Here is a 20,353-nt window from a genome sequence, read left to right as displayed (position 1 = left end):
ATGCAGAGCCGTGAAAATAATAAATACGTTTTCTTTCCTCAAAAATAATTATTTAGCCCAGAATTTTTTAATTTTCCCAAGGGTAACAGGAGAAATTTGACCCCAATATTTGTTGTCCAGTTTCTCCTGAGTATGGTGATACCCCATATGTGGGGGTAAACTACTGTTTGGGCACATGCCGGGGCTTGGAATTGAAGTAGTGACGTTTTGAAATGCAGACTTTGATGGAATGCTCTGCGGGCGTCACGTTGCGTTTGCAGAGCCCCTGATGTGCCTAAACAGTAGAAACCCCCCACAAGTGACCCCATTTTGGAAACTAGACCCCGAAAGGAACTTATCTAGATGTGTGGTGAGCACTTTGAACCCCCAAGTGCTTCATAGAAGTTTATAATGCAGAGCCGTGAAAATAATAAATACGTTTTCTTTCCTCAAAAATAATTATTTAGCCCAGAATTTTTTATTTTCCCAAGGGTTACAGGAGAAATTGGACCCCAAAAGTTGTTGTCCAGTTTCTCCTGAGTACGCTGATACCCCATGAGTGGGGGTAAACCACTGTTTGGGCACACGTCGGGGCTCAGAAGGGAAGTAGTGACTTTTGAAATGCAGACTTTGATGGAATGGTCTGCGGGTGTCACGTTGCGTTTGCAGAGCCCCTGGTGTGCCTAAACAGTAGAAACCCCCACAAGTGACCCCATTTTAGAAATTAGACCCCCCAAGGAACTTATCTAGATATGTGGTGAGCACTTTGAACCCCCAAGTGCTTCACAGAAGTTTACAACGCAGAGCCGTGAAAATAAAAAATCATTTTTCTTTCCTCAAAAATTATGTTTTAGCAAGCATTTTTTTTGATTCACAAGGGTAACAGGAGAAATTGGACCCCAGTAATTGTTGCGCAGTTTGTCCTGAGTATGCTGGTACCCCATATGTGGGGGTAAACCACTGTTTGGGCACACGTCAGGGCTCGGAAGTGAGGGAGCACCATTTGACTTTTTGAATACGAGATTGGCTGGAATCAATGGTGGCGCCATGTTGCGTTTGGAGACCCCTGATGTGCCTAAACAGTGGTAACCCCTCAATTCTACCTCCAACACTAACCCCAACACACCCCTAACTCTAATCCCAACTGTAGCCATAACCCTAAACACAACCCTAACCGCAACACACCCCTAACCACAACCCTAACCCCAACACACCCCTAACCATAACCACAACCCTAATTCCAACCCTAACCCTAAGGCTATGTGCCCACGTTGCAGATTCGTGTGAGATATTTTCGCACCATTTTTGAAAAATCCGCGGGTAAAAGGCACTGCGTTTTACCTGCGGATTTTCCGCGGATTTCCAGTGTTTTTTGTGCGGATTTCACCTGCGGATTCCTATTGAGGAACAGGTGTAAAACGCTGCGGAATCCGCACAAAGAATTGACATGCTGCGGAAAATACAACGCAGCGTTTCCGCGTGGTATTTTCTGCACCATGGGCACAGCGGATTTGGTTTCCATATGTTTACATGGTACTGTAAACCTGATGGAACACTGCTGCGAATCTGCAGCCAAATCCGCACCGTGTGCACATAGCCTAATTCTAAAGGTATGTGCACACGCTGCGGAAAACGCTGCGGATCCGCAGCAGTTTCCCATGAGTTTACAGTTCAATGTAAACCTACGGGAAACAAAAATCGCTGTGCCCATGCTGCGGAAAAACTGCACGGAAACGCAGCGGTTTACATTCCGCAGCATGTCACTTCTTTGTGCGGATTCCGCAGCGGTTTTACAACTGCTCAAATAGAAAATCGCAGTTGTAAAACCGCAGTGAAATGCGCAGAAAAACCGCGGTAAATCCGCCATAAATCCGCAGCGGTTTAGCACTGCGGATTTATCAAATCCGCAGCGGAAAAATCCGCAGAGGACCAGAATACGTGTGCACATACCGAAACCCTAACCCTAGCCCTAACCCTACCCCTAGCCCTAACCCTAACCCTAACCCTACCCCTACCCCTAACCCTAACCCTACCCCTAGCCCTAACCCTAACCCTAACCCTATTCTAACATTAGTGGAAAAAAAAAAATTTCTTTATTTTTTTATTGTCCCTACCTATGGGGGTGACAAAGGGGGGGGGTCATTTATTATTTTTTTTATTTTAATCACTGAGATAGATTATATCTCAGTGATCAAAATGCACTTTGGAACGAATCTGCCGGCGGGCAGATTCGGCGGGCGCACTGCGCATGCGCCCGCCATTTTGGAAGATGGCGGCGCCCAGGGAGAAGACGGACGGGACCCCGGCTGGATCGGTAAGTATGATGGGGTGGGGGGGGACCCCCGGGGGGGGGGATCGGAGCACGGGGGGGGGAATCGGAGTGCGGGAGGGGTGGAACGGAGCACGGGGGGCGTGGAACGGAGCACGGGGGGGCTGGAATGGAGCACGGGGGGGTGGAACGGAGCACCGGGGGGGTGGATCGGAGTGCAGGGGGGGTGATTGGAGCACGGGGGGGTGATTGGAGCACGGGGGGAGCGGACAAGAGCACGGGGGGGAGCGGAGCACTGGACGGAGGGGAGCCGGAGCAGTGTACCGGCCAGATCGGAGGGCTGGGGGGGCGATCGGAGGGGTGGGGTGGGGGCACACTAGTATTTCCAGCCATGGCCGATGATATTTCAGCATCGGCCATGGCTGGATTGTAATATTTCACCCGTTATAATGGGTGAAATATTACAAATCGCTCTGATTGGCAGTTTCACTTTCAACAGCCAATCAGAGCGATCGTAGCCACGAGGGGGTGAAGCCACCCCCCCTGGGCTAAACTACCACTCCCCCTGTCCCTGCAGATCGGGTGAAATGGGAGTTAACCCTTTCACCCGATCTGCAGGGACGCGATCTTTCCATAACGCTGCATAGGCGTCATGGGTCGGAATGGCACCGACTTTCATGACGCCTACGTGGCGTCATGGGTCGGGAAGGGGTTAAGGCCGGTGCTCACAGTCAGTGCGGGAAGCTGACGGCGAGGGACGTGACAGACACCGGAATGTGAGTATGTAGTGTTTTTTTTTTTTTTTACTTTTACATAGGTAACCAGGGTAAACATCGGGTTACTAAGCGCGGCCCTGCGCTTAGTAACCCGATGTTTACCCTGGTTACCCGGGGACTCATTGCTGGATCGGCATCACACACGCCGATCCAATGATGACAGCGGGTGACCTGACGACAAAATAAAGTTCTGGCCTTCTAGCTCCGACCAGCGATGTCACAGCAGGATCCTGATCGCTGCTGCGTGTCAAACACAACGAGATCGCTATCCAGGACGCTGCAACGTCACGGATCGCTATCGCTATCATTCAAAAGTTGCTCAGTGTGACGGTACCTTAAGGCCGCAATTTGGTCGTGAATTGATATGGCAAACATCAGGACCACACAATCATGATCTTATCATGATGTAGTCTCTATTGACAGCAGCATCTAAGGGGTTAAACAGATTTGGACGGTGCAAACACTGATCGTGGCTGATACAGCAAGTTGTCAGCTATAGTGTACAGCCAACAGCTGCTGGATTGTCTCCTGTATGGGGAGGCTATTCTCTTATATCTCAGGTCAGTTAAAAGATGTATTGGCTGTCATTTGAAGTGTTGTTATTTGTGTACCTTTTCTTGTGGTTATAAAGGTTAAAGAAAAATTACTATGCTGGTGCAGTTGTTGATATGTAAAAATCTTGTGGCTAGTGAGCAAATGTAGGATATCATTTTATGTTATGTACCAGTCAAGATAAATTATGCAATATCTTGGACTTAAACAAACATACCAGAATCAAATTAAAATTTAAGGTTTTTTTTACATTTTAAAGTCCCCCCTCGGGGACTTCCACACGTGACCCCTTGATCACTAGTGCAGAACTCTGGCAACACTTTTGCATTAGTGATCTCTTATCTTACTTTGACCACTTGTAACCAGATATATCCTACCATACTCAATGCTCATAGACCAGGCTGCTACCAGAAACCCGACTACTTGTGACCAGATATTTCCTACCATACTCAATGCTCATAGACCAGGCTGCTGCCAGACACCCGACCACTTGTGCATAGACCAGGCTGCTACCAGACACCCCGACTACTTGTGACCAGATATTTCCCAGCTTACGCAATGCTTGTAGATATCTGCTGTTGACACTTGAACACAACATTCTGAGCACTTGGCTGTTGACTTAAGGTACCGTCACACTCAGCAACTTTGCAAAGAGAACGACAACGATCCGTGACATTGCAGCGTCCTGGATAACGATCTTGTTGTGTTTGACACGCAGCAGCGATCTGGATCCCACTGTGCCATCGCTGGTCGGAGCTAGAAGTCCAGAACTTTATTTCGTCGCCAGGTCGGCGTGTATCATCATGTTTGACATCAAAAGCAACGACGCCAGCAACGAGCATAGGGCCCCTAGATGTGTGTCAGATCGGTACACTCCAGCTGTTTGACATGGAGCTAACAACCAGCGAGAACGAGAAGTGAGTCGCCGTTACGTCACTGGATCGATCCTGCATCGTTCTGGAGTTGCAGTGTTTGATGTCTCTACAGCGACCTAAACAGCGACGCTCCAGCGATCTAGTTTAGGTTGGCTCGTTGTCTATATCGCTGCAGCGTCGCTGAGTGTGATGGTACCTTTATTGTGCTCTATTTTCTTTAATTTAAATCTCTGAAAAATGGCACCAGATTTAAAAGGGTGAAATGGACAACTGGCACATACTGAGTATAGCAGGGACTAACCCAACCTCTGAAGACGACGTTACTGATTGAAATTAGAAAAGTGATTAGATTATTAGATTAAATAGACATTTAGTATGACATTCATCTTTGGTTATGCTCCATCGCTTTAAGCTCTTTCATTCTGCAAATCTGTGGTTGCCCAAGAGCACAGAGTTTATTATTGTACAATTCCCAAATGGCATAGAAAGATCAATTAAACCACTTTTCCCCATTATGATTAACAAAGGTTATATTGAAATTCTGTACTTCTATTTTCTTCATATGAAAAAAGGGGGAATAGGGAATGGGAGGTCAGCTCACCATTTGCAGTCTCTTTCCAAGAATGAGTTCCACGCACGGAGCCCCCCTGTGCTTGGGTGTGCAAGTTCCAAAGAATGAAGAAAAAAACGTACGTCAGCATAGAAAAATATAAAACTTCGCCTTTAATGGAAAAAATTCATAAAAACAGGCAGAATGCGGACAACATATAGAACTCCTCGTGACATTGCCATCTCCGTGTGCGGTTCCACCATTACTCCAAAGCAACATGTCCGCTGCCTTGGGGTCATACTTGATTCCGAGCTTTCATTCACCCCCCACATCCGATCACTGGCTTGCTCTTCTTATCTGCATCTCAAGAACATTTCTAGAATTCGCCCTTTTCTTACTTTCGACTCTGCAAAAACTCTTACTGTTTCACTTATTCATTCTCGTCTGGACTATTGTAACTCTCTACTAATCGGCCTCCCTCTTACCAAACTCTCCCCGCTCCAATCTGTCCTGAATGCTGCAGCCAGGGTCATATTCCTCACCAACCGTTACACCGATGCCTCTACCTTGTGCCAGTCATTACACTGGTTACCCATCCACTCCATAATCCAGTACAAAACTACTACCCTCATCCACAAAGCACTCCATGGCTCAGCACCACCCTACATATCCTCTCTGGTCTCAGTCTACCACCCTACCCGTGCCCTCCGCTCCGCTAATGACCTCAGGTTAGCATCCTCAATAATCAGAACCTCCCACTCCCGTCTCCAAGACTTTACACGTGCTGCGCCGATTCTTTGGAATGCACTACCTAGGTTAATAAGATTAATCCCCAATCCCCACAGTTTTAAGCGTGCCCTAAAAACTCATGTGTTCAGATTGGCCTACCACCTCAACACATTAACCTAACTATCCCTGTGTAGCCCATTCAAAAAAAAAAACATAATTGGGTTCCTCGCAACATGTTCTCATACACTTTATGCAGTTAATAGCCCTCTGTGTCTATACTGCTACATACTTAGGCAGTTAACTGGTTCATGCAGCTTTACATGAACACCCGATCCTTACACTATGGCTGGTCCGACTAACTAAAGCAATTGTTACCATCCACCTCTCATGTCTCACCTTTTCCTCATAGTTTGTAAACTTGCGAGCAGGGCCCTCATTCCTCTTAGTATCTATTTTGAACTGTGATTTTTGTTATGACAGAAAAGACAGAAAAAAGACTCGCACATCCAAACTAGTGTGAATAGGTGCATACCAGGAGCAGCTACCTCCATTGGCCTTCGGTAAGTGTTCACATTTGGACAGGGAGATCAGGGACCCATCAGTTTTATGAGACCACCTTGACGATTGGTTGATGGGCTCACACTATTTGATTATATCAAATTCTGTGCAAAGCGTCTCTTAAATATTTTCCTAATGTTCAAAAGCCATTTTGCTATTCATATTTCATATATTTCATATTAGACATGCTTTTGCACGATAGAGTGCAACCTTTTTTGTATATTTATGTATGGAGGTAGCTGCTCCTGGTATGCACCTATTCACACTAGTTTGGATGTGCGAGTCTTTTTTTCTGTCATTTCTATGTTAGCTGACTGACTGCGCACTCCTCCCATCACCATGTGGTTTTTAATTGCATCTCATCACACTTGGTCCCGGTCAACCCATATGTAGGCTTTGCTGAACAGAGGTGTCCACATTCACCCAGGCATACAGACATTGGCCTTCGGTAAGTGTTCACATTTGGACAGGGAGATCAGGGACCCATCAGTTTTATGAGACCACCTTGACGATTGGTTGATGGGCTCACACTATTTGATTATATCAAATTCTGTGCAAAGCGTCTCTTAAATATTTTCCTAATGTTCAAAAGCCATTTTGCTATTCATATTTCATATATTTCATATTAGACATGCTTTTGCACGATAGAGTGCAACCTTTTTTGTATATTTATGTATGGAGGTAGCTGCTCCTGGTATGCACCTATTCACACTAGTTTGGATGTGCGAGTCTTTTTTTCTGTCATTTCTATGTTAGCTGACTGACTGCGCACTCCTCCCATCACCATGTGGTTTTTAATTGCATCTCATCACACTTGGTCCCGGTCAACCCATATGTAGGCTTTGCTGAACAGAGGTGTCCACATTCACCCAGGCATACAGACATTGGCCTTCGGTAAGTGTTCACATTTGGACAGGGAGATCAGGGACCCATCAGTTTTATGAGACCACCTTGACGATTGGTTGATGGGCTCACACTATTTGATTATATCAAATTCTGTGCAAAGCGTCTCTTAAATATTTTCCTAATGTTCAAAAGCCATTTTGCTATTCATATTTCATATATTTCATATTAGACATGCTTTTGCACGATAGAGTGCAACCTTTTTTGTATATTTATGTATGGAGGTAGCTGCTCCTGGTATGCACCTATTCACACTAGTTTGGATGTGCGAGTCTTTTTTTCTGTCATTTCTATGTTAGCTGACTGACTGCGCACTCCTCCCATCACCATGTGGTTTTTAATTGCATCTCATCACACTTGGTCCCGGTCAACCCATATGTAGGCTTTGCTGAACAGAGGTGTCCACATTCACCCAGGCATACAGACATTGGCCTTCGGTAAGTGTTCACATTTGGACAGGGAGATCAGGGACCCATCAGTTTTATGAGACCACCTTGACGATTGGTTGATGGGCTCACACTATTTGATTATATCAAATTCTGTGCAAAGCGTCTCTTAAATATTTTCCTAATGTTCAAAAGCCATTTTGCTATTCATATTTCATATATTTCATATTAGACATGCTTTTGCACGATAGAGTGCAACCTTTTTTGTATATTTATGTATGGAGGTAGCTGCTCCTGGTATGCACCTATTCACACTAGTTTGGATGTGCGAGTCTTTTTTTCTGTCATTTCTATGTTAGCTGACTGACTGCGCACTCCTCCCATCACCATGTGGTTTTTAATTGCATCTCATCACACTTGGTCCCGGTCAACCCATATGTAGGCTTTGCTGAACAGAGGTGTCCACATTCACCCAGGCATACAGACATTGGCCTTCGGTAAGTGTTCACATTTGGACAGGGAGATCAGGGACCCATCAGTTTTATGAGACCACCTTGACGATTGGTTGATGGGCTCACACTATTTGATTATATCAAATTCTGTGCAAAGCGTCTCTTAAATATTTTCCTAATGTTCAAAAGCCATTTTGCTATTCATATTTCATATATTTCATATTAGACATGCTTTTGCACGATAGAGTGCAACCTTTTTTGTATATTTGTGATTTTTGTTATGCTGTAATGTCTATTGTCTGTACAAGTCCCCGCTATAATTTATAAAGCACTGCGGAATATGTTGACGCTATATAAATAAAATTATTATTATTATTATTATTATTATTATTATTAGCCCAGAGAGCTACCAACCAACGCATTTCGACACTCTGGTCTTAATCACGGTCTTAGTTATGATTAAGACCGGAGTTTCGAAATGCGTCAGTTGGTAGCTCTCTGAGATCTATATGTTGTCCGCATTGTGCCTGTTTCTATGAAGTTTTATATTTTTCTATGCTAGAGTACCTTTTTTTCTTCATTCTGTTTTCTTTACTACTCTTTACTGAATGGACATCATGAGACAAATATTACACCAGTAGTCGATCTTTGTTGGAAGCTGAAAATGGTTGAAAGGCTTTTTCAGGGGTGGAACGATATGAAACTGAGGATGACTATCAGCTGCATGTTGTCTTCTAATTCACTTCATGAACATCTAGCCTTGGAAACCTATGAAGTAACTATGGATTTACATTTTTCTTCTAGCAAAATCAGTTTAATCACAATGGCAAGACAAATGACATTTCTACTGAATCCGTCCACCAAACAGCTCCACTAACACCTCCCAATACACCAGATCCAAGGAGCCCTCCAAACCCTGAAAACATTGCACCAGGTAAATATTCTTCTTGCATATTTCTGTGTTCTTTTACCATGTTATAATAAACAATATTGCATATTAACCTGAATTAGATTATTATTTTATTAGTAATCTGTGTAAAATGCAATTGAAAGAGTTTGGTGTAAAGCATAGGCGCTTTGTGACTGTAGCGCATACTTATGTTGAACACTCTGTCTCCAGTTTCCAAGTGATAATAAGAACAGGTAGTAAGAGTTTCTCCTGGGATCAGATGAGATCTCACTTACCAATTTGATTACATAACGACATGTAACGTGCATACCTAAGGCAGCGGCCAGTACTGACATCATTATGCTCAGTCTCCAGGAATTATACTCACAGATATCACATCTACATTTTGGATTTTTTCTTCTCCGTTACTGTCATCCATCCTGAATTGTGGAAAATACTAGCTTCACAGCCGCTTCACCTTGTGTCATTTTGTCTGATTAGTAATGAATGTAAAATAGGGAATCATCTGTCTGTGAAATAAAGCAGATTATTGGTGACGAGTGATTGTTTCAGGTTGTGAGTTTTGAATTGTTATGGTTATTCCCTTCCTTATCATTAGCCATCATCATAGAACAATTGTCCCATGTGTTTTGGGATCATTACCATTCCTCTTCTGTGTAGGCTCACTTTCTTTCTCGGTAGCTGTAGATATGCCAGTTATGCCTCATTTTCCCCTAAGGGCTCATTCAGATATCTGTGGAAAATGGCCGGAGATAGGATGACAGTGCACAGACTGGCTGCGAGTCTCCCAACCTGAGTGAGACAGCTTCATAGAAATAGCTATCACACTCGGGTCGTTAGAGCCACAGCATTAGCGGTCCCTGCTCACTCCTAATGCCATGGCCGTCTGGATGAGAATTAATAGAAAACTGAAAGGAGACATCAATAAGAATTCATATTAATGCCTCCCATACACATGATATAACTGTCTGCTGTACAATAATGCAACAGACAACTATCTCCTCCAACTCTTCCATATACAGGAATAGTCGTCACAGCCAAGCGCTGTGTTGTCTTTGAGGGAGCCTCTGCCAGACTCTTATGACAGAGGCTAATCTCAAAGAGAACAAAAGGCTTGGCCATTGGAAATCCAGCATGCTATCTCATGATCATTTAAAATGGCGTAAGACAACAGAAACGTTTTATTTCCACCTACAAACCTAAGGATGAATGACCTCGGGGAGATCAAAACATCCAACACCGCGGAGACACCATCACGTGTTTCTCAACGCAGTGATCCAGAACACTGCCCGCATCCCTTAGGGGAAATATGCAAATGCATGTAGAAAAGCCGCGGAGACACCATCACGTGTTTCTCAACGCAAGCAATGAATAGCCAGGTCTTTCACCGGTAAGGAACAACCACGGGAAGGGCATCATCCAAAAAGGAAAACCACCTATGCCAAAACATGGTATCCATTGCTAGCCAGTTTCCTACTCCACACTGATGAGGGGCCAATACCCCGAAACAGCTGTCTGTGGATGGATACCATGTTTTGGCATAGGTGGTTTTCCTTTTTGGATACTGCCCTTCCCGTGGTTGTTCCTTCCCGGTGAAAGACCTGGCTATTCATTGATTGCGTTGAGAAACACGTGATGGTGTCTCCGCAGCTTTTCTACATGCATTTGCTTATTTCCACCTATGACAGATCACGTTCTGTAAACATCATGCAGTCTATGATAACTATTAACTAGTCAACCTTCCCCTGATGTTGGTTAAGAAGATATCAGGCATGCAGGATTTGTATGGCCACTTTTCCCTCTTTTTAAAAGTGTATACTTTATATGCATTTCTTCCTATTTGGAAACACAGGAAAAAGGCACACATACTGCGAAGTCCACTATGGCAATTTATATTTTACGCTAAACCACTTCCCTGATTTCACCTGATCCTTTATATGTGCCCAAAGTTCCCACACTTTATGGTACCACTTTCATGGCACCCCACAGTGCCATCAAACACACACACACACAGTAAAATGACCCTTACAGTACTTTCCCCCACACGCATTGTAATACGGTAAGTATAATACCTCCAGTACCACCTACACACAACACACTGTCCCCACAACCCTTTCACACACAGTATGACAACCCCATAGTACACAAACAGAATAATGCCCTCCACAGTACATTCCCCTACACAGACTATAATGTCCACCACCCACACACACACAGTATAAAGGCTCAGCCATTGTAGCCAGTACTGGTCTGCGGCAAACAGATGTTTTTTCCCTTCTGAGCATGCCCAAGGGAGGACCTCTCATTGGAGGTCGGGGGTCACATGCTCAGGTCCTGTAGCAGCTCCCATTGGTCCTCTAGGAAGGTACTGAAGTTGCTGCAGCTTTAAAAGGTTCCAATGGCTGCACGGCCATGCGCTAGTATCTTTTGTGTTTTGCTGCTTGTCGCCAGTCATACTCTGCCACTCAGGCTACACTTGGAGAGTGTCCATTAGCCGTGGGAATTTTTATAGGCAGGCAGCTAGCGTCAGTGGGGGCAATTAGTCGCTTGGCCTAGCATCTGGTTCCTTCATATGTGCGGTTAGCAAAGAAGAGTTCCAGAGCAGGCACAACCCTAGTTAGGGATATAACCTAAAAAAGATTTCCGTGGCCAAAACGGAAGTTAACCCCTTAGGCCTATCATTTTTACCGACAGATGCTTAGAAGAGCAACAAAATGGGTCCTTATACTAGTAATATTAGACAGCAAAAATATTAGCCCTGTACTATAAAACAAATATATTGTGGATCCCAAAATAATTGAAAGGAGGTATTTTTGAGTGAATAAATATAATTTTATTAAATACAAATCATACAAAAATGGGACAAAGAATTCTAAACAGAAGATAATCAGTGAAAAATAGCTAAAAGATTGCCAATACCAACAGAATGACAATATTGATACCAGCAATAAGAGAAAGGAACGTGTCCCAGTGGGCACAGCGGCATATAGTATCCAAGACAATGGGCCAGAAGGTTCAGTTATAGGCTTGCCATATGTGCTGAACTAGATATCAGAGTCCTCACTATTAGCAGGGTTAAAGGGGCTGTATACCGCTATGGTCATTAATAGCTGGTGCTCTCTATTTCAAGCAATCACCTAGTATAGCCCAGCGATAGTAATAGCATCATACTGACAATTTATTAAGTCCAGAGTCTAACAGCCTAAACTGGATATAAGAATCCTCGCCATTAGCAGGGTTAAGGGAGCTATGTACCACTATGATAATTAATAACAACCCTAGTTAGGGTCTTTAGTCCGACTTATTATTCCACGACCCTGTGAAGCAACAGGGGTCGTGCTATACTGACCGAGTGACGGAAGTCACGTCTAATTTGACATTATACCGCCATATAGGGCCGCCATTCCTCTTGCAGCAGGCTTCTCTCCTGCATGGTGGACCCCAGGCTGAAAACGCACCAATAACAATACATATCATTACTGGGTGCGTTCCGCCAGCCGTAACAAAAAACTAGCACCAGGGTCTGGCTAGAAAATGGAGGACGATCAGCGTCTACAGTGGTACATCCAGCAGCTGGAGGGTAGGTTGGCTGCTCTTGAGCGCACAACCTCGGCTGTGGATGTCACCGCAGTTGCTGTACATGCTGCTAGCGTAGCTGCAGCCAGTTTGCCCTCTGCCACCCCTGCTCCAACTTTATCCCGACTCCCATTTCCAGACAAGTTTTCTGGTGACAGTAAGCTCTGTCGGGGATTCGTGAGCCAGTGCACCATACATCTAGAGCTTCTGGCTGCACATTTTCCTACGGAACGGGCTAAAGTGGGATTTATCATATCCCTTCTGTCAGACAGGGAGTTGGAGTGAGCAACGCCGCTGTGGGAGCATGATGATCATGTGGTACAGAGTGCTCCTCGCTTCCTGGACTCTCTGAGACAGGTCTTTTTGGGACCTTGTGTTACCCACGATATGGCGCTCCAACTGCTGGCATTAACACAGGGTTCGTCCATGGTCAGCCAATTTGCCGTCCACTTCCGGACTTTCGCATCAGAGCTGGGGTGGCTGGATAAAGTCCTTATTCCTGTGTACTGGAAGGGACTGACTGGCCATGTAAAGGACGCCTTGGCCACCAGGGAGATTCATGCCACACTAGAGGACCTCATAACTATATCTACCCCCATCGACCTCCGTTTTAACGAGCGGAGGTTGGAGCGGACCCAGTGTAGGCAGAGGTTCCGGTTGGCTCCTACCTTTGCCAGTCCTCTGGAATCTCCCATTCAGGCGTCCGACTCCCCTGACGCCATGGAGGTTTCTCGAGCGGGACCTAAGTCCCGGGCCGCTTGAGTACCCATGGTATGTAATAACTTCCAGCAGATGGAACATTATGCCAATGTCCTCAGCGGTTGGGAAACGATCGCGTCTAGTAACCATAGGAGGAGGTTCACTAGACACAGCAGTATTTTCCTCCAAGCTGTCTTTTAAGGGGACAATCACTTTAGGCTCTTCCACTCTTATAGTCGAGCTTTGTGTGGACTCTGGGGCGGATGGGAATTTTATGTACTCTGCCTTCGCCCAACGTCACGCTATACCCCTGGTGATGCTCGCCAAGCCAGTGACTGTTCGAGTGGTAAATGGGTCAACACTGCCCACACAAATTACACATCAGACTATCCCTTTCACATTATCTATGTCTCCTTCCCATTAGGAGATTATCTCCCTGCTTGACATTCCCTAGGGAATAGATGAGATTCTACTAGGGATACCCTAGTTATGTTTCCACACTCCTCATATAGAATGGTCCTCAGGGAGAATTTTGGGTTGGAGTGAATCTTGTAAGGGCAGATGTCAAAGGGAGTGCATTCAGGTTGCCACTACAGAGGTACCCGCAGATCTTACTTCTCTCCCCAAGTGCTATTGGTCCTATGCGGACGTGTTTTCCAAGTAGGCTGCGGAGACCCTTCTGCCTCACCGTACATATGACTGTCCTATTGATCTCATGCCTGGAGCAGATCCTCTCCGGGGTCAGGTCTATCCTCTCTCCCTCCTGGAGATGGAGGCTATGACTCGATATATTCAGGAGAATTTGGCTAGAGGGTTCATTAGGAAGTCAGTGTCACCTGCAGGGGCGGGATTCTTTTTCGTGCAGAATAAGAACGGAGAACTTCGTCCATGCATAGACTATAGGGGTCTTAACGCCATCATCGTTAAGAATAAGTACCCTTTGCCCCTGATATCTGAACTCTTCGATAGGCTATGGGGAGCAAGGGTAGTAACCAAATTAGATCTGCGGGGTGCTTACAACCTGATTCGTATCCGTGAGGGGGACGAATGGAAAACGGCATTTAACACCAGGGATGGGCACTATGAATATTTAGTGATGCCCTTCGTCCTCTGTAATGCCCCAGCCGTTTTCCAAGACTTTGTAAATGATATCTCCTGGGATATGCTCTCCACCTCGGTCGTAGTCTATCTGGATGATATATTCATCTACTCTCCAGATATTGACTCTCACTGGAGAGATGTTTGCAAAGTCTTCTACCCCTTACGGGCAAACTTCCTCTATGCTAAGTTGGAGAAATGTGTGTTTGAGCAGGAGTCCTTGCCTTTCCTTGGCTATATCATCTCCGTCCAGGGGTTGGCTATGGATCCTGCCAAACTACAGGCTGTGATGGACTGGCAAGAACCCCACTCTCTCAAAGCGGTGCAGCGCTTTATGGCGTTCATTAACTACTATCACCAGTTCATTCCGCATTTCTCAACTTTAGTAGCTCCCTTGGTAGCCCTCACCAAGAAGGGAGCAAATCCCAAATTGTGGTCGGAGGAGGTCTCCAAGGCCTTCCTCTCAATTAAATCTCATTTTGCTAGCGCTCCCATTTTACATCATCCCGATGTTGATAAGCTGTTTATAATGGAGGTGGATGCCTCATCCACTGGTGCTGGAGCAGTCCTCTCGAGTGACGGAACTTGCATCTAATTTGACATTATACCGCCATATAGGGCCGCCATTCCACTTGCAGCTGGCTTCTCTCCTGCATGGTGGACCCCGGCTGCGAACGCACCAATAAAAATTCATATCATTACTCGGTGCGTTCCGCCAGTCGTAACACACATAGTATGATGTCCCACTATAATACTTACAGAGAATGATTCGTACTACAGTCCTTGCACACAAAATGATGTCCCCCACAATATGATACCCACAGAATGCCCCATAAACAGAATAATGCCCAACACAGACCATCACATACAGATTTAGGCACAAACCCTCTCTTACACAGTATGATTTCCCCATAATCACCCACACACAGTATAATGAATGCCCCCACAGTCCCCTATACACAGTATTATGCCCCTACACAGTATAATATCCCACAAAGAATATTCTCCCTCATACAGTATGATGTCCCCCACAATATATTACATATAATACCTACCACGCAGTATCATACCGGTAAATTCCTCCTTTTACAATATGATGCCCCCACAGTCTCCCACAGAACATGATTCCCCCACTAAGATAAAATGCCCCAAAGCCCCTACACAAACAGTATGATTCCCACACTGCCCTCACACACAATATGATGCCCCCAAGGCCTCTCCACACACAGTATGATTTCCCAAAATTCAACATCAGAGTAGCACAGTATGATGAGCCTCAAAATCTGACACACACAATATTATACCCCCAAAAAAACATTCACAAAATAATTTCACCACAGCGCCCCCGCACATACAGTATGATGAACTCACAGTATAGTCCCTCAAACACAGTATGATCAAATACTTCATCCTTGCCTTTCACATCCTTGCGTGCTCCTTCTGGGTTACAACTGGTCTTTGTATGTCTTGCCATCAATTAACATGACATTCTCGAAAGTCCTTGCAGGACCATCAGTTTCTACCTTAGGCACAATGGTGCAGCAAAAACCTGGTGGCTCCATGTGCGACCGTTACAGCCAACTGTATCTGTGTCCACAGAACACTGATGTATTTGAAGTCGTCACGTACCCTCGATCTCTCGGAACAGCAGGACAGTTTCCTAAATTCGAGATTGTTCTGCTAAATCCAGGATGGTTGGAAGGAATGTATATGTGCTATCTTATGGTATGTCTGTGGTTGGGCATTTTGTGGCTCTTCAATGATATTACTGATTATTTAAAAAAAATTGTAATATGGTTCCCTTTCTCATTTTTGCCCAATGTTTTCATAGTAAGTTTATATAATATGCACACATGTATCATTGGCATTAGATATTTAGTAAAACCATTCTGGACGACAAATAGAAATGCTGCATGAATTTTTGGTGGCCCAAAATATTTTTTCATGTGGCCAAGACATGCAACAAAATAAGCCACATCTGCAATATGAAAAGACATGGCAAAACAACCTTCAAGATTGATTTATATATATATATATTGTATGGAAACTCTGCAACCTCTAGAGCGAACCTCTTCAGCGAAATACATGACTGACACCTAGAAATGTACAGACCTTCAAGATCTGATGATGTTTTTTCTCAGGAGAGTTTTGCATGTAAAACCTCTGCTAATAATCCCTTAATTAAGTCTTTTTGTTAAGTAGACAAAGCAGCTTTCCTAAAAAAAAGCATCTTAGCTTCTTTTCTACAGATCCACCCTGAATGAAGAATTCCTAACATTCGCAGCCTCACCCGGAAAATAGTGTGGAGCTACTGTAGCTTTACACCATAAATTATTAGGAAGTGGTAAAAGTATGAGGTTCTGGCTTCAATGGACTTCTCTTTATTTCCATTCACTGCTGTACAGTGTACAAATTATTATATATCCCTTCCAAATATATTGTGAGCCTGCCAAAAGTATGAACTGTGTCCTCCAGTTTCTGCTCACTTATCTCTATCCTCGCCTTATTTTTTTTGTATCTACTCTAATTCTGAGCATAGAACATATGTGTGAATCATTCAGTGCCACAACCTCCTGCTTATTACAAACTGATGGTGAGGTCTATGTTTCTTTTCTAAGACATTATTAAGAGAAATATTTCAGATTTTATTGTGGTTTGTGAATAATGCTGAGACCTCTGACACCTTCAAGTTCCCATCACCTTGATTGCTGCCATGACCTCTAAAAAATTGCTCCTCACTCTGGTACATCTTTAATGCCAACTTTTCCTACAAGCCTTACCTTCCCCTTTTTATCCTAAACCTAGACTCTACTTCTGTGTTATCCCCTTCCATTTCTTTGAATTCTTAACCATCATTATTTTTGTTTTTCTGACTATTTTTCCACTACTACTTATGACTCAGTTATACATGCCAGCTCTCTGCCCAGCTTTGCCTGGTCTGTAGATGACTTTATCCTTCCTCCGACAAACTTTGCGGTTGGCGCTATACAGCACGACATAAAGTGTTCCTACGGAATTTACCAATCTCAGACGTCTCTGTCGGGTTTCCAGATGGTGAAACTTTACTCATCATCTTGAGCAAATATTTCCACTGTCAAGCCCAGTGATGTCAAGTCCAGTGATGGTGTGATTTGCATCCCTTTAGCCAGTGTTTGGCGTGGTATATGTGATCCTAGTGTAGAAACCCAATCCACCGTGCTTCTGAACACTTTTTCTGAACAGAACATTTAGGTGAAAAGTTTCATGTAGAAATTATAAAACATAAGAACACATATATATGCCCATTTGTCATTGTGAGTAAAAATAAAACAGGATGCATAAATTATATAGAAATTAAAATACTTAAAGGGGTTTAACAAGGTTTCAGCAGCACTGCTGCTCCCAGAAAGAGTCTCACACCTGATCACAGGTTGTGCCTGTTATTGCAGCTGAGCCAGTGGCCAAATATTGGGCCCCAATTCAAAATTTCCAATAGGGCCCCAACTATTACAGGTCCTTAATTGTATTGGACTTCTCACATAGACCAAAGGGATATTTGTGCCTTTAAAGCATGACTTCCGCATTTTTTTTTCAGTGGTGGAGTGGTCCCTGCCCCCAGTCTTATACTCACTCTCCAGTGTTTTCACCTTTTCTCGGCACCAATCTGGTCCCATGGTGCCATCTTGTGACCGCAGTTTCTGACAGGCTGAAAGTCAGAAGTTACGTCACAAGCTATCAATGTCTCAAAGTCTATGACAGTGAGAACAAGGCTCTCATAGGTTTGTATTGAAGAGTGGCCTCCATCTCACTACATGAAACACTGGAGCGATAAGGCAGGTCACAAACTGCCAGAGACCGACGGGAGCGGCAGCAATAGAAAGGGAAGATGGCAGCAGAGAAGTATGAAAGCAGTGTATGGAAACTTAGGTTAGAAATAAAGCTCCAGCAGTAAAATAGAAAAAAAAATGTTGGAGTGGCACTTTAAGGCCCAGGACCTGCGAGTGACTGGACCTCTGCACCCACTAGAAATAATCTACTATATAATTGTCTAAGGGTCACTTCTGTCTTTCTGTCTGTCCTTCTGTCTGTCAGGGATATTCATTGGTCGCGGCCTCTGTCTGTCATGGAAATCCAAGTTGCTGATTGGTCGTGGCAAAACGCCCACGACCATTGCCGCGACCAATCAGCGACGGGCACAGTACGCCGGGCAAAATGGCCGCTCCTTCCTCCTCGCAGTCAGTGCCCGCTCCATACTCCCCTCCAGTCAGCCCTCACACAGGGTTAATGCCAGCGTTAATGGACCGCGGTGTAACGCACTCCATTTACGCATCTATTAACCCTGTGTGACCAACTTTTTACAATTGATGCTGCGTATGCAGCATCAATAGTAAAAATATCTAATGTTACAAATAATAATAATAATAATAAAAAGTTATTCTCACCCTGCGACGTCGTGCCATGTCCTCGGCAGTGCAAGCGGCAGGCTCCGGTACCAAGGATGCTATGTGAGAAGGACCTGCCATGACGTCACGGTCATGTGACCGCGACATCATCACAGGCCCTGCGCTCATACCAACCCTGGGATCGGAAGCTGCTGTGTGCTCTGCACACAGGCGTCAGGACTACAAGGGGCCCTCGGAAGGTGAGTATATGTTTATTTTTAATTTTAAGTATTTTTTAACCTGTTACATATGTGGCTGGGCAATATACTACGTGACTGGCTAATATACTACATGACTGGGCAGTATACTACGTGTCTGTGCTGTATACTATGTCGCTGTGCAATATACTATGTGGCTGGGCAATATACTACGTGACTGGGCAATATACTACGTGGCTGGGCAATATACTACGTCACTGGGCAATATACTATGTGACTGGGCAATATACTACGTGGCTGGGCAATATACTACGTGACTGGGCAATATACTACGTGGCTGGGCAATATACTACGTGGCTGGGCAATATACTACGTGGCTGGTCAATATACTACGTGACTGGGCAATATACTACGTGGCTGGGCAATATACTACGTGACTGGGCAATATACTACGTGGCTGGGCAATATACTACGTGACTGGGCAATATACTACGTGGCTGGGCAATATACTACGTGACTGGGCAATATACTACGTGACTGGGCAATATACTACGTGACTGGGCAATATACTACGTGGCTGGGCAATATACTACGTGACTGGGCAATATATTACGTGACTGGGCAATATACTACGTGACTGGGCAATATACTACGTGACTGGGCAATATACTACGTCACTGGGCAATGTACTACGTGGCTGGGCAATATACTATGTGGCTTGGCAATATACTACTTCACTGGGCAATATACTACGTAGATGGACAATATAGTACGTGGCTGGGCAATATACTATGTGGGGGCAATATACTACGTGGTTGGGCAATATACTACATGGCTGGGCAATATACTACGTGGACATGCATATTCTAGAATACCTGATGCGTTAGAATCGGGCCACCATCTAGTTAAACATAATGTCATATTAATGTCAATTGTGTTTCTTTACTTATCCAGGATACACAGGTCCACTTAAAGAAATTCCTCCAGAAAAATTCAATGAGACTGCAGTTCCTAAGTATTACATGTCTCCTTGGCAAGAAGCAATTGTTAATGACCCAGATCTCCTAGAGGTTTTATATCCTAAAATGCCCACTCCGGGAAACAAGGTGGAGGCTCCAGACTATAGAAGCTTCAACAGGTAAATATTGCAAATTAATTATATTCTGCATTGTTAGTTACTGTCCCTCTATGGGGAGATGACATTGAATTATAAAGCAGTATCGCTATTGCTTCGAGTGCCTATGAGTTTGTATTATACACTTGTGTGAAGCCTCGAATGGCGGCAATGTATGTGTCCCAGATAGAACATTACCAGTGGCCGTGACCTTGAGAAGCCACGTCCACTAGTCGGGTTATGGCCAGGATTATGTATAATGAATATATCACTGCCGTTCCCGGCTGAGAAACCGGCAAATCCTCGTAGAGCACAGTTTGTGCACTGGGGGGATTCATAAGTCTGCAG

At 44.5% G+C, this 20,353-nt stretch overlaps 1 protein-coding gene across 1 annotated transcript in view; it reads left to right on the top strand.

Moving 5' to 3' along the window:
• The window catches only part of MYOZ2 (myozenin 2), a 230,254-nt gene that overhangs the window by 191,575 nt on the left and 18,326 nt on the right, over positions 1–20,353 (top strand). Inside the window, exons 4-5 of the mRNA XM_069743749.1 lie at positions 8,834–8,963; positions 19,846–20,029. Of these exons, the coding sequence (XP_069599850.1) occupies positions 8,834–8,963; positions 19,846–20,029 (314 nt within the window). The remainder of the gene's footprint in view (positions 1–8,833; positions 8,964–19,845; positions 20,030–20,353) is intronic.

Source organism: Ranitomeya imitator, chromosome 1 (genome assembly GCF_032444005.1).
Source record: "Ranitomeya imitator isolate aRanImi1 chromosome 1, aRanImi1.pri, whole genome shotgun sequence".
Taxonomy (NCBI): Eukaryota; Metazoa; Chordata; class Amphibia; order Anura; family Dendrobatidae; genus Ranitomeya; species Ranitomeya imitator.
The sequence above is the reverse complement of the archived record's forward strand: the minus strand, read 5'-3'. Positions and strand labels throughout refer to the sequence as shown.